The sequence below is a fragment of the Malurus melanocephalus genome, unplaced genomic scaffold, assembly GCF_030028575.1.
Source record: "Malurus melanocephalus ecotype Western Australia unplaced genomic scaffold, MMel_1.1 scaffold_18, whole genome shotgun sequence".
NCBI classification, from domain to species: domain Eukaryota; kingdom Metazoa; phylum Chordata; class Aves; order Passeriformes; family Maluridae; genus Malurus; species Malurus melanocephalus.
In genome coordinates, this window is record NW_026623250.1 from 3,447,012 (window position 1) to 3,462,542 (window position 15,531).

The 15,531-nt window shown below is 37.9% G+C and overlaps 1 protein-coding gene across 4 annotated transcripts in view; it reads right to left on the reverse strand.

Annotated features, from left to right (window-relative positions):
- Positions 1-493: 493 nt before the first annotated feature.
- The window catches only part of GPBP1 (GC-rich promoter binding protein 1), a 36,996-nt gene continuing 21,958 nt past the window's right edge, over positions 494-15,531 (reverse strand). For 2 of the 4 annotated variants that reach the window (XM_057389668.1, XM_057389667.1), the window contains exons 5-13: positions 15,214-15,362; positions 14,519-14,742; positions 13,834-13,900; positions 11,581-11,765; positions 10,479-10,619; positions 9,859-10,023; positions 6,016-6,200; positions 2,572-2,674; positions 494-1,411 (exon numbers count right to left, since the gene is read on the reverse strand). In XM_057389668.1, the coding sequence (XP_057245651.1) occupies positions 1,253-1,411; positions 2,572-2,674; positions 6,016-6,200; positions 9,859-10,023; positions 10,479-10,619; positions 11,581-11,765; positions 13,834-13,900; positions 14,519-14,742; positions 15,214-15,362 (1,378 nt within the window). In that variant the 3' untranslated portion in view covers positions 494-1,252. The remainder of the gene's footprint in view (positions 1,412-2,571; positions 2,675-6,015; positions 6,201-9,858; positions 10,024-10,478; positions 10,620-11,580; positions 11,766-13,833; positions 13,901-14,518; positions 14,743-15,213; positions 15,363-15,531) is intronic. The other 2 variants (XM_057389669.1, XM_057389670.1) reach the window with 2 other exon arrangements.

Genomic DNA, 15,531 nt, shown 5'->3' on the forward strand with positions numbered 1-15,531 from the left:
CAATTTTATAAATATTTTTGCTTTCAAGTTCTAAACTGCAAATAATTTACTGTAAGAAATAGTAGAATTCAAAAACACCTTGAAGGGGGAGTGTCTATATATATATATATATGCTATATTATAAACATATGTGACATCCCCAAGACATCCCACATATAAACATATGTGACATCCCCAAGAGCAGTTGTGCTTATGAATTAATGCTACACAGCTTGTACAACTGTGGAAATATTTAAACAACTAAAATAAACCAAGTAAAACTATAAATAATACCATTTTCATTTTTAAATGTGCAATCAGAAAGAAAGGGTCTGACACAGAGTAAGCAAAACAGGTGGTTATTGCACACATATACTTCTGCTGCTATAAAAGCAAGATCTGTTGAATAAAGTATTTTTTATCTTGTCCTGAAATGCAGATATTGCTGCCAGAGTACATGTAATATAAATACAAATAAAATGTAGAAGATTTAAAAACAATACTCATGATGMTATGCACTGAGACAATACTCTGTAAATCAGTTTATTTCCCATCAACAAATCCAGTCAGTGTAAGGATTTTTCTGCATGTTGAATAGTAAAATCAAATGGCTTTTTTCCCACAAGTCACTGTGAGAATAATGGTCTTACAATACCCCTTAAAGATTTCAAYTTAAGAGTTAATTCTAGAATTTTGGAACTGTAATATCAAGGTCTTTTGCCATTAATAATGCCAATAGTACAAACAGCAAAAGAGCAGAACAGTTCAACAAATCAATTACAGAAGAGTTTTAGTGCACTTTGCTCATTTTAGCCAACATGCTACATTGCCCTTCTTGCATACATAGTGGACTTGTTGATTTCCACTGTAAGAAAGAAATGACTTGCAAACAAAACACCGTGTCAGCCTGTCCTTTTTTCCCTTAGACATTTTAAGACACAAGCTTTGCAAGACATGACACAATTCTTTGCTTTTTTTATTAAGTGAGAAAGTCTGATTTGTAACACTGTCAGATTGCCTGTCAGAAATGGTTCAGTGATAAAAGTCAATGCTGGATGAACCCAAGGCCTCATTCCACAACATTCATTTACAGAGAAATTATAGTGATTYTCAATACACCCAACAAAACATTCCTTGCTTCCTTCAGAGAAAAGTCTCATCATTCTTCCTGTGGCAGCCATGTCACTACATAAATTAGAATTTTTGTTTTTGGACAACACATCCCCAATTCTTCATGAAAACAAATGGGCTTCTACAGGTGTTACAGAACTCTTCACACTTCATCATCATCTGATGTATCACTGCTGCTCGTCTCAGAATCCTCATTTTCAAGAGCAGGTTTGAAAGTGCTGTTTTTCCAGGGGCTAAATTTAAAATTACAGATGAGGCCATTTTTCAAAATGCCATTTTTCCGAAGGCCGTTTTTTTGTAACTGAAATGTGAAAACATGATGCATTTAGAGAAAGAAAATGCCAAACACAACAATCAGTTGCAGCTCAGCGCTCTCTGTATCTTCACCTCTGGGCTACGCTGAATCCACAGCTTTTCATATATACACACAAAGGGTAACACCCCTGAGAGCCTTCACTTCTGGCCAGCCACCTGCATCCAAGTGTCTCCAGTTGTGCTGAACTCCTGCAGTCAATGACAGTTCGCCCGTTCTCACCCACATCCCACAGATCCCTCCCAAAGATCCCTCCTCCCAAAAAATCTCTCCCTGCAATTCAGTCCCCTTTCCCACAGTGCTGCAAACATCTGTGCTAAGAAGGGGAAGGGGCAATAAGGAAGGGGCCCAGAAGAGATGCAGCAGCAGAGAGAAATGGGTATCCCAGCAACTGGAAAGTCAAAGACACTGCAGAGAAAGGAAACAGGTCATTCTACAAAAAGAAAGGAATTATTGCATTTTCGCATTTAATGTAGAAGGTGTGCAGTAAGACTAGCATTTGAGAGTTTAAGATTCCAAATGCTCTACTCAGCATATGCGTGGCTAGACATGTAAATGCCAAAATGTTCAGATTTAGCACCACACACGATTCTCCTTTCTGACTCCATCTCACTGACCCTACCAGGCATACTCAACAATGCTAATTAAAAAAACAAACAAACAAACAAAAAAAAAAAAAAAAAAAAAAAAAAAAAAAAAAACCATAACACCAATTAAGGAAAAATCAAGTCTATATTGCTTTTTCATACTTTGTTACAAATAGATTAAATGTAAATTCCCAAAAAAGAAAATGCAGCTCTCAGAACACCAAGGAAACTTGTTTCAAGTATAAAAAGCTTGAAAGAATAATCTCTTTTCTCAGACTAAGCTGAGGAGCTTGAAAGCCTGTGTATTTCTACCACCAGCAATACTGAAATGACTCAGAAGCACCCCCCTCCCCTTCCCTTAATACTTTGTGAATAGGCCCAAGTTACTGTCAGCACTAATATCCTATTTTTTGAGGCAACTGTTCTTCCAAAAGCACAGTACTGACATGGTAGTGAAACAGCAACATTGCTAATGATCAAAATTATTGTAGATCCTCCTCAAAGGCAGCCATCTAGGGTAACCCACCACAGGTTTATAATGGAAAATTAACTTAGTGTTACCTGTTCACTAATGACTTGGAACTCTCTCATCTCATCCTCAGTTAGTGGCGCACATGTTTCATCATTTTCACTGTCTTCCTGCCAGCCCATCTCCTTTAACAACCTTCAAATTAAGAAGGACAGCATTAAGGAATTTGCTACAGAAATTCTGACATTTCAAGCTCTGCCTCCATACGTGCCTAAAGATCTGTGACAAATGCATTGATTAATCAACCTGTTTTTTTTTAAACAAATTCTTACATAAGTGTGAGTTCAAAGCCTTGTAAAAGATATGCAAAGCACAGAAGTTGAGTTCTCAGGTCCCGCAAAAATGACCCTATTCTACCACTATATTTGAAGCAAACTGTACCTTCATTCTCAGGTAAGAGATTTGTGTCAGGTAAAACAGTAAGAACGTATTTCCTTAACATAATTTATAACTGCTAGCAAAGCAGCAATGTACTCCCCTGAGAACGGTATGAAGAGAGAAAGACACAGGGAGGGATTTTGTACGTTTTCCTGAGTAACAAAGCAGAGTAGTCATGAGGAATGGTGGTGTCCCTCAATGGAAACCAGTTCAGGATGCAATAGTGTCATGTAATTTTTTTTATGGCACATACTAATGTCAAGAGTTGTGTCAGGCTTCCTCTCAATTGAGTCCCAGCCAACAGCACATGCTGGAATTTCAGCACAAACAACTAGGAGAGAATTTTGGGATGAAAAAGAAATAAGGGAAGGAAGATTCTTCTTGTAACTAAGCTTGATGCAATGATCAACATGTTTTAGCTAGTTCCAAAAGAGGGATGGAAGTATTTGATCAGGAAGAAAGTGGTTATACACTTGAGGATGCTGCAAAAACAGGGGTGAGGACACTGTGACATTTAACAATGAGGWTATTTAGTCTACTTGTTGCAAAATTTTTGCCAAAAGGATTAAGACCTTCTTCAGGCAAAGAAGGCATCTTTTGGCCTTAAACTTGAAAGCAGATTAAATCTATTTCACAAAAAATAAATAAGTTTCTAAAATACACGGCATAACTGACACTCCAGAGCTAAAAAATGAATATATTAAAACAGGGAAGTAAAGCAACCTCACAGCTGATATCATATGCCAGGCACTTCATTTATCCAGACACTGGCAAAAATTGCCCTTCAACACAACCCTTCCCACATGGAGCTCTATTGTCCCAATAGACTGCACATGTACTGGGAAAGCTTGCAGGTAACCAAAGCCTCCAATCACTGATCTYAGAGCCATTAACAAAAGCCTGGAATTGTAGAAGGAGAACAGTACTACTCTGCTTTAAAAAAAGTCAGTAGGACAGTAACAGAAATGGAAATTGCATCCCCTGTACCATTTGAATCAAATCAAACAGTGTAACAGGCAGGAACAATTAAATCCTCAGAAAGCAGCAAAATATACACAAGTCATCCAAAACTCTAAGAGAATACATGCATTTGTATRGCCACACAAAAAAACCACAACAATTCAATCATAGTTGATTTAGAAAGTTTTACTGCAAGCAAGCTCAGACGTCAACATTGCATTCAATGATGTAAAAATAGTTAAGGAGCTCCTGTTAATGTACGTACAATTTAGGGTAATGGCTAACTAACTTTTAAGCAGCATTGTGTAAAGTTAGCAGTACCACTRTCCCTTTAAATCAACACCACTCTAGAATGGTTAAAAGTGTGAACTACATAAAAAAGTTACTTTGGATTAGCAAACTTGATACCAACAGGATTGATGCATGTTGGAAACTTCCTAGAAGTCCTTTTATACAAAAAGTGCCAATACTGTTACTAGGTATACAAAAGCATCCTGGGAGCTAAGCTGGTGACTCCAGGCACAATTTACCACAAAAAGGCTAACCATAACATCTGTCCTCCACATGCATGCTGAGCTCAAAGCCAAAGGGCTGGGGCAGTATGGACACACAGCCTCTCTGAGATGCCTCAAAGGAAAGACATTTGCCCAGAAATCCTAAGAAGGGCACTTAAGATAACTTRAACTGAAAAATGAAGAGTTAGATTTCACTCCCATCTTCAGTCAAAAAAATCATCAGCCTCTAGWGGCTGAAGATTTCACAGCATTCCAGAATATCCTGAGTTGGAAGGGATCCACAAAGAACATGGGGTCCAAMTCCTGGCCCTGCATAGAACAACCCCAAGAGTCACACCATGTGCCTGACAATGTTGTCCAAACACATGAACTCTGTCACACTTGATGCTGTGACCATTTCCCTGGGAAGTCTGTTCCAGTGCCCAACCACCCTTTTGACAAAGAACATTGTCTCTTTCTCAACATCACAGATTTTCTCTCTACAATGGCAAGCAGCATTTTTGTAGTCCTCACATGTCCATGGTATTCCAAGTTAACATTTGGCAAGTTAGAGTCTCCCATTAGGACAGCAGCAGTAGCTGAATTAGAGGTATTCCTTAGTTTCTTGAACTACAGTACCATCATCCTGGATGGGCAGCATACAGCGGACTCCAACACTGAATCCATATATTCCAGCCCCTCCATTAGATACTACATCACACCCCTACCTCTGCTCCCTGCCTACACCTCCTGAGGAGCCTGTAACCATCCATAACAATCAAGTCACAGAACTCATCCCGCACAGTGTCACTTATGTCAGTGAAGTCTCTGCCCAAACCAAGGCCTTCTGTTTCCACAGCCAATGTCAGAAAAAACTTTGTACTCTTCACATTCATGAGGAATAAGAGAAATAAAAGTTTCTCCTACAAATGCTACAAAAAGGAAAAGTTGTCCAGTTCAATGTATATATAGACTCTATCACAAACAAGAAAAGAAGATCTGTCTAATCTATCACTCCAATTCTGTAGTTGCCTGAAACCTGCACGAACCTGTCAGAGCTCATGACTAGCTTAATTACAGACTGGGTTGTGATTTTCCAGCAGCATCATTCTCATATCTAGCAGTTGCTACTACAGTTGCTTTAGTGGGATAATAGAATTGCTTCAATMATTTTTTTGAAATTACTTTCTCACCTTATAGTGGACTGTCTTGTGGTATCACTAACAGTGTCAGCAAGACAGCTACAAAAATAATGAATTACTTTAATAATGACAAAAAACTTACTGGAGTTTTCCATAAGATGCAGCATTTAAAATGTTATTAATACAAATAGCAATTACATGCATTGTTCCTCCCAGACACCTAGACCAAAATCAGAGGGATGAAGTCATTAGGCAGTTTGCCATATTCTTTATTAGGAAATAAACTTTCTTTACTAAAAATTTGATGTAAGTCAGCACACAGGTCTAAGAAACAAAGTATATTTCATGTTAAAATAGTACATCTATGAGATACATTTGACATTACTCAAGAAACATTTTATGTGTTCTCAGTTTTCAGACTCTCWCTTCTGAACTACTAAGAATTTATGAACATGCTCAGTTACCATGTAGGAACACTCTTTATATTATATAAAGTACATACCTATGCTCTGCCTCAAGTGAGCTTGAAAGAACATTTGCCTGAGGGAAAGCTGAAGACTGAATGATCTGCTGAGGTGTAAYTGAAATATTGCCATTCTCCTGTGGAATCTCATTTTCAAAGTTTCGGTTAATATCTCTCTCATGATGAGGACTGTTGCTGTTATGCAAGCTGAAGGATTCATCATCCTAAACATAAAAGTAATTTTACATTAAAAAGTTTAAAAGTGAAATCTATCCACAAGTAAATATCTAGAAATGCTGCTATTCAGTGGTTCTGTTTAATTTCAATTAAGTTTAAAGGAGAGACTCTGTACTTCAGAGGTAATTCTGTTCACCCTTCTGGCACCTGCACCACCTACATACTACAGAATTCTTAAGGTACACTACTGATCAAGTAATGCAGAAAGCAACTCACATACTTTTCCCCAAACTTCTTTTCCTGCGAAGTTTCACACATATCTTAAAATCCAAACTTACTTCAGCTGCCCTTCACACTTACAGAAATAACATGCTGTTTAATTTATAATGTTCTTAATTAAATATCAGAGCTATGAGTGTCAGGAGTCTGAAAGTATTAAGTGCGCAAGTTTACTTCATCTAAGGGGCAGACCACAACACCCATATCTCAAAGAGCAAATTCTCTGCCATTAATTCAGAAAGACTGGATACTGCCCTTTTAATTCAGACAAGTTCCCTTACACACATGCAGTCAATCCCAGCTGCTCAGGCTGTTGTGAACAGCAACTGTAAATTACCAGGGTAAAGAAAGAAAATTTATTTGAAAAGTAGACTATTCAGGTTCACTCAAAGACTAAAAGGTCTTTAGTCTATAAAACTGAGGTATTTCTTTCTAAGTACTCATGCAGAAACCTGTAATTCTTATTTATGAATGAGCCAAATGGCCTCAAAAGCCTTACCAACTGTAAAAAACAAAGAAGAGTACAATCATTATCCAGTTAACACTCTTTCAACAACAAAATCCCTAAACTAGGCATACAACAGCATTACCCACCTCAAGAGGAAATCATGCAACCACTGAGTTCTGCACTTTTAAGAAACCACACTWAGAGCACAGAATCAAGACCATAATTTCCTACCCCACCCCCAGTGCTATCTGCTTTCAGAAATTTCAGAACCACCAGCAAGATAGTGTTAAGAACACATATCTCAGTAAACATATATTCAGCTCTTACATCATATGCCTGAAGAATATGTCACACAAGAAAAAATTATAAATTCATTAAACAATTGTAATATATAGGGCAAAATAGCTTCCTCCATGTGTGATTCAGCTGCTGAGTATGATTTGCCTCATTATTTCATAATTCTCAACCTCTAGGTGGTTCCCAAGATCTTTTTAGCCTTAAATCAAAATCTTAAATCTAAAACTACCCCCAATATCCATCTCAGGGCACTCAGCCATAGCATGCCTATTGGAAATATGCAGATCTTTCTTAAACCACACATACAGGTAAATTGTACAGTCCCGTTATAGCAAATTTTATTTTGCCTGAAATAGGATCAGGGTCAGAAAAGTCAATCTCACTTCTATAAGCATGTACACTGGCACTATGTCCTTTTTAATATCTCAGAAATCTAATATCCCTTCCTCAAAATCACTTGTTTATCTGGCTGATTTGTAATTTATAGGATTTTTTGTTTTAATGAGACATTTTAGACCACTCATTTACAGCAAACAGGCTTTTAATAACCTTATTCTGATTAACAAAATACTTGTCTTCACCTGGACTATGTGTAAGCTGGTGGTGGCTAGTAGCATTGAAAATATTCTCTGGTGTCAGTCAAGCACTACATGAATCAATTCAGGCTGAAAGAAACCTGATGTATATTATACACAGACCTTATAGGCTTTCAAGCTCTCAATTAGTAAAAACCCGTGATTTATGCATATATTGAGCTATTGGTCCTACGATTAGACCAAGAATAGTACCCTAACAGTAATTAGAAATCAGAAAGGAATGGTTYAAGAAGCAGAACCAAGTTTCTTGTTTTGTAGGCTATTAAGCAGCCAAGGCATGAAACACTGCCCTCCACAAGTCTGTGGGGCCAATTCAAGAGTATGGAGGAAGCTGGCAGAAGCAWCCACTGAGCCATTTTCCATCATTTACCAGCTGTCCTCATTACCAGAGAGGTCCCTGGCAAATGTGACGGYCACATACAAAAAGGGGTGGAAGCAGATTCCAGGGAACTACAGATCTGTCAGACTGTCCTTGGTACCAAAGAAGGTAATGGAGAAGATCACTGTGAGCGCCATCACATGGCACATGMAGGGCAACCAGGAAATCAGGTGCAGGCAGAATAGGCAGGGATAGGCAGGCCAACCTGATCACCTTCATGTCAAGGTGATCTGCTTAGTGAATGAAGAAAAGGTTGTGGATGTTACCTGTCTGGACTATATATATTAAAGCCTTTCTTYGACACAGAATTCTCCGGCGGAAGCTGGCAGGCCAACACTTGGACAGGTGCACYCTTCACTGGGTAAAAACTGCCTGGATAGCCAGGTCCAGAGATTAGTGGTGAATGGAGTTACATCCAGCTGGTGGACCGTCATGAGTGGGGTTCCRCAGGGCTCAGTACTGGGGACAGTTCTGTTTAATATCTTTATTAATGATCTGGACAAGTGCACCTTCAATCAGTTTGCAGGTGACACCTGCAAAGTTGAGTGTGAGTGTTGATGTGCTGGAGGGCAGGAAGGCTCTGCAGAGRGATCTGGACAGGCTGGATCCATGGGCTGAGGCCAATGGGGTGAGGTTCAACAAGGCCAAGGGCCGGGTCCTGCCCTTGGCTCACAACAACCCCAGGCAGTGCCACAGGCTGGGACAGAGGGGCTGGAAAGGACCTGGGGGTGCTGTGACAGCAGCTGAACATGAGCCAGGGTGTGCCCAGGTGGCCAAGAAGGCCAATGGCATCCTGGCCTGGATCAGCAATGGTGTGGCCAGCAGGAGCAGGGCAGGGATTGTCCCCCTGTCCTGGGCACTGCTGAGGCCACACCTCSAGGGCTGTGTCCAGTTCTGGGCCCCTCCCTGCAGGAAGGAACTGAGGGGCTGCAGCGAGTCCAGAGAAGGCAACGGAGCTGGGGAAGCGTCTGGAGCACAAATCCTGTGAGGAGCAGCTGAGGGAGCTGGGGCTATTAAACTTTGAGAAACGAAGTCTCAGGGGTGACCTCATTACTCTCTACAGCTACCTGATGGGAGGCTGTGACCAGGTGAGGRTTGGTCAAGTCTGGGACAGGACACGCGAAATGGCCACAAGTTGTGAAGGGGAAATTTAGGTTAGACATTAGGAGGACTTTTTTCACAGGAAGGATCATCAAGAACTGAATGGGCTGCCCTGAAGTGGCTGAGTCACCACGCCTGCAGATATTTAAGAGGCATGTAAATGTGACACTTGAATACGTAGTTTGCTGACATAGCATTGGATTAAACATTCGACTTGATAATACTAAGAAATGAATCCATGATTAGGTTAGTTTACTAAGGTTAATTTATCCTTTTTATTGCTGCTGAAGACACACAAGTACCTAAGTTAYTAACATGCACTAACAGATAATGCAGAAAGACAAAAAGAAAGTACTAAGCAGCACTGGAGGAAGAGCAGTACCTGGAACAATGTTTGTTCATCAAAATGTAACTCCTTTCCTTCAAAATGTAACTCCTTTCAAAATGTAACTCCTTTCAAAATGTAACTCATCAAAATGTAACTCCTTTCCTTCATTTAGAGATCCAAGACCATTACTTAACAGCTGTTTACGGCAAAATGAGTAGCGTATGGTTTGTCTGAAACCTACTGCTACTGGATCTACAACAGGTAAGAACAAAATCACCTTCTCTTGCCCATCATGATTCTCATCTTCATGTTCCTCTTTCATTCTATCTCGTTTCAATGCTTTCAGAAATTCACTCTTCTTATCAGTCCGCATTCTTGTCAATTTTGTTAAACGAGGCTGACCAGATTTATCAACAGGGGATGAAGAATTTGACCGATAACACTAGTGTAAGAAGCCAGAAAAAGATTGAATGTTAGAAGTGTTTTCATTCAGAAAATTGTGAATTAAAGACACAGATATCTTGGTTTAGGTTTCACATATATTCACAGGCAAAAGCAGAAGGAAGATCTGTATTTTGGTATAATTTCTACATGTAAACCTAGAGATGCAGGTTTTTACGGAACACTGCTAATGATCAGTGGGCCTTCTGAAACATGTACTACCTTTAGCAGTTTTGAAGTTTAATTGTATCAGATTGTATTTCCCAATGCAGGTTTTTATTCTGAATCCAACCTATAAAGGAAACCGTGGAGTACTTAAAGGCCTGTGATATGCCTTCCACCTTTCCCAAGCACTGGCTTCCCAAAAAATATATTTAATACTGCATAAAATTAACTGATCACCTTCATTTAAACAAATTAAATGTTTTATAGATTTGACTACAGCCACTGCTTTACCTCTTTCACTGAATTTTGTGTTACAGTAAATGCCTTGACAGTTGATTTGAAAGGACTGAAACTGCCAACACCATATGCAGATTCATGAGGAAATGCATTCCCAAGTTTATTTTCTTTTGCTTGGCTTTTCCACTGTGTGGGCTAAACAGAGATATAAACAGAAATGTAAAGAGTCATTAACTATAAAAGGACTCTTTTCAAGAATCTTCAGAAAAATTATTAAGGAAAAGCAAATCATAACTGCAACTTTAATGTAGTGCAAACATCTGTTTTCTTGTGAAAAAAGAGGCTGTTTATGAGCAATTCATCTGCTCATAAATATTGTTCACACTGTTTATATAAAGACTAAAATTTTAAAACAATTAAGATTCTCATATTTGAAGTACTGAAAATTAAATATGGGACTTCAACAGCTGAAAGTATTATTTAGATTCAGAATGTTACAGAATTAAGAACCAGACCATCATATGCTCTCAAGAGCACAGAAAAAATCCTGAAACAAAAAACTAGAGATGAAGCCACTGAGAATAACTCAGTTGGTTATAAGCTGTGCTAATAATACCAAGGTCATGGRTTTGATGCCTATAGGGACCAGTCACTTAAGAGTCAGATTTGATGATTCGTGTCTTTTCCAACAGAAAAGTCTTTTCCAACTTGAATATTTTGCGATTCTGCACATGGCAAGTTGCATTTGGAAAGAGATCAGAATGACACTAACAGGTTATAATGTCATATCTGGGATGAATTCTGAAGGTATTATTATGCTGACTATACCTCTCCAATAATTACCTAATTTTGTTCTGTTAAAATTGTATACACAAAAGGCACTGTTATTCCATAAGCCAAAACCACCATTTTTACTCACAWGCACATCTCTCAAAAATAGTAGATGAGAAGCAAAGAGGGACTAAATTACAGCATAATTTAAACAGAAAAATGAGAAAATGCCGTTTCTATTCTTTTTAGGTGTGTGTTGCACTTTGCAAGTGTTGGACACATAATAATCTAAGAACAATATTCTCAGGGATTAAACAAACCCGTTTAGAATTACAGCATGATTTTTCTCAGCATGTTTTTCATGACACTAGTATCCAATACTCACCTTTGCAGGTGGAGTGACAGGTTTGGGGACTAAACCTTTATAGACACTTGTGCCAGTTCCATTCCTTACAGGCTGTGAATGAAGACTTCCCACTACTGGGAATCCAGATATCCGCAGTTCTTTTGYACTGCCTTTTTTAATGACCAACATTCTCTGAGATCTAGATTTAGGATTTAAAGGGTACTCTGGAAAAAAAAAAAGGAGTGTGTGTATATACAGATATACATGTGTGTGTGCATGTGCATATGTACACAATCTTGCTAATTTTGGGCTCATAAGGTATCGGACATATGGTTCAGAGCAAACAGACATAAATTAGGAACTTAGTTCAGTATTACTTATACAAATAAAACACTGTGCAAAGCTGGAAAAACACAGGTTCTGTTACATTTTCTACGACCATCATTTTAAAAATATTTCACTTGGCAATGCAGGAATTGCACTTTTTGAAAGTAAAGATATTCTTTGAAGAAGCCAGCTACACAGTTCTAGATAATGCTGCATAGCAATTCTAAAATCAAAATRATGCTAGTTGTTGATAGATACCCAAACTTCAAAAGAGATTTTGGCTTTCATATTCCCTTTAAGATTTYTTAAAGAATAATTAATTATATATTTATTAACATCTCAGTTTAAAGTTCCACACAAAGATTCTATAAACATGAGACAAGATGTGCACCACACTTCACACCATGGCAAAGACGAGTTTCTCTAGCTCCATGCCTGAGATGAGCATAATAGGACAAAATTTCCATGTTCAGTGGAACACAAATTAGGAGACATACAGTCAGCTTTCAAACTAGAGAAATTAACATTTAGAAATGTTACACATCTATTAACAACAGTTCTAAAACASTCAAAAAGTGAAAAAAAAAATTTTGCACATGCATTCCAATGCTGTGTTAAGAGCCTTTTCAAGGACTATTTCCGCTCCCTGCAAGCAATTCTACCTCAGAGTCACCATATCCGCTGTTAAAAAAAAAAAAAAAAAAAAAAAAAAAAAAGCAAAACCATTTCTTAAAAGCATGCAAAACTTTAGATCTATTTAACAGGTAGACGTTACAAAGTATTTGTCACTTCAAGACAGATGTAAGCTTCATGCTCATTACACTTCAGCACAAGTCTTTTCATAACACTTGCTGGCTCCCATCACATATACAAAAGGTAAAATAGAATCTATGAGATTTTTAACAGATATTAGAAGGAATTGTTACACTCCTCTGTCCTGAATCTTGTTTCCTTTTAAAGGGAGTAACAGCAGCTTTAATTTCAATTTTTCCATCACAAAACAAGACTCTTTTATTGAAAGGTAGGTTATCACATGAAAGATGCTAACAACACAAAACCAGAAATCTGCCCAATTGTTTATTAAGCTGCAAAGGTTTACAGCAATTAGATATAGGCGAACCCCTCCATATAAATATCTAATTTTACTTCATAATATATTGGTGAAGCAAAAGATGTTAGTGAGGTAWGAAAATAGGAATCAGCAAATTAAAATACCTTTAAAACCTCAGTATTAGCGCTAGTTTAAGTAGACTTAAGTAAAAGCTTTTTTTTTAAGTAAAGAGAAATGTCCTTATTTTGAGCACATTCAAAGCACTTTAAAACCTCTACTATCTAAAGCTATCACCTTCTTAAGGATAAACAATTGATTACATAAAGCCCATTAGAATTGTAAGATAGCCAAATGTAACTAGGTGAAGATGAGACTAGGAGACTAGATGTCTGCTCAATACCCATGCTCAGGACCATTTTTGTTATACAAATAATTCACAAACATAATCAACAGCCCAAGACACTTGTTTCCAGAAAGAAACCTTAAAACTCTGCAAGCTAACCTACTCTTCCAGCCAACCCAGGTTTTTCTCTAAACTCCTCCAACATGTCTAATCAGTCAGAAGCACTCTTTTACAAAGCCTTCAGCTAGCAATCAACACCACTAATTTAGGTGACCAACCTTCATTGCATTTCCTCTTGAAAATGAAACTGAAGTTAAATTCTTGATATCTTTACAAAAAGATATGTATATTTGTTCTCAGAAAGAATATTAGTTGTGGCTGCATTTTGAGACCAACTGACTGATACCCAAATACAAGTGTTATCTCTYTAATAAAAAGGTATCTATATTGTAATAATATTGAAGTTTTCTCAATCCATACCTTTATAATTCTAAAAAGAAGCTTTTGTTTCAAACAAAACAACTTCAGATTTCTGCCACATTTTTGCATTTAAGACATCAAAAATACTCACCCCATACACCTGCAGCTAGTGATTTATTCTGGTTTGGCTCCCTCTCATATTCAGGGTTTAAAGATGGCTGAAACAAAGTTTTATCATAATTAAAACAGTAAGTCTTGAATTGTGGGATGAAAAGAAATCGCAATAACACCAGCAGTGTGACCTCTTCTGACAGACTAGACAGTTCCCCTAGGAATCAAACAGGTCAATGCTCACTTGTTTCTCTTCTCCAACAAAACATCTCCACCAGCAGCCAATATCATTACATGAAATGACCAGAGAAAGCAAAACAAAAAAAAAAAGGGGTAAGATCACCCTTCCCCTTACATCCTAATTGYAGGCTGAAGTATGGGACGTCAAAGGTTCATTGGCATGAATGTAGATCACTTTGTAACTATTTCAGATTTCCAATAYGGTAACTGTAGAATTTAATACCTACAAATACCATAGCAGACTGGAATCCAACTGAAGTTTCACTTAAATACACAAGTAACAGTAATAAACATATAGTGACAAAATCTGGATATAAAATGAGAAATAACTTAATGGACAAATGACTGACACTGTTACCTATGGAAAGGTGATTCTTTGTATGATGATCTGAAACTGGTTAAATCTCTTGAAGCAACTTGTAATGGACAAAATGGTACTTGCAGAGAAAATGAAACCCTGTTTATTATAATTACAATTTACTTACAAAATCCTCAGCCTCAAACTGGTTGCGTACTTCTTTGTCTTCCTTTTTGTGGGTTTCATTATCAAGTACACTGTTTTCATGCAGTCCTTGGCCTTTTCCACAATGGTAAGTGCTGCTACGATTATGGGAACCTCCACCATGGTATGCCCCACGATGGTTTACATTTTCTGGACCATTTCTGCCTTGTGAACGCCAACCATTCCTCTCTTTTCGCCCAAAATGCCCTTGGATTTTTAAATTTTAAAGAAATGCAGTTACAAACAATTTAAAAAGAATATTCTACTCTGCAGAATTATTAAGAAGTTAAGGTGGCAGCTCTATATACTGGGATACAATGGCACAGTAAACAAGTTTTCATTCACAGGCAGAAGGGAAGGATCTTACAAAACAGTGCCAGAGAAAGAATATAGCCAGCCAATGCTACAAGCCAACCTTTTTTTCCAGTTCCTCATTTACATGTGGCTGGCTAGCATATTAACTCACCATTCTTACTCTATTCAACAGAGAAATACACCTGGAATCACATTACTTTAACTAATTCTTAGTGCTCATATCCTCTCCCAGAGGATGTCTTTTCATTATAATTCTTTTACTGCAGAAGAATTTAGCATAGATGAGCTATAATCAGACATCTTTTCTAGCTAGTGCTACAAAAAAGTGATGCAAAGATATTCACTGYGTTCCATAAATTATACCTCCATTCGGCCGTCCAATGTTAGGATTGAACCCCTCTGAAGAGTTGTGTCTTCTGCGAGTTGCTCCAGAACGATTCTCTGTCCATGAAAAATTCTCAGAATGTTTCTCAAAATTCAGCGATGACTGTAAAAGAGCACAAGTGGTAGACCTGAGATCTGATTAATAACAAAACTTAATCATCAGAACTGCAACATGCACATTGCTCACAGTATATACAAGTCATTCTTACAAGAACTTTGAATGACAATGCAGGAGACCTCAAGTTCAGAGCTGTGTCACTATGTGTCAAACTAACAAAGCGAAATCTGTGTCTTCTG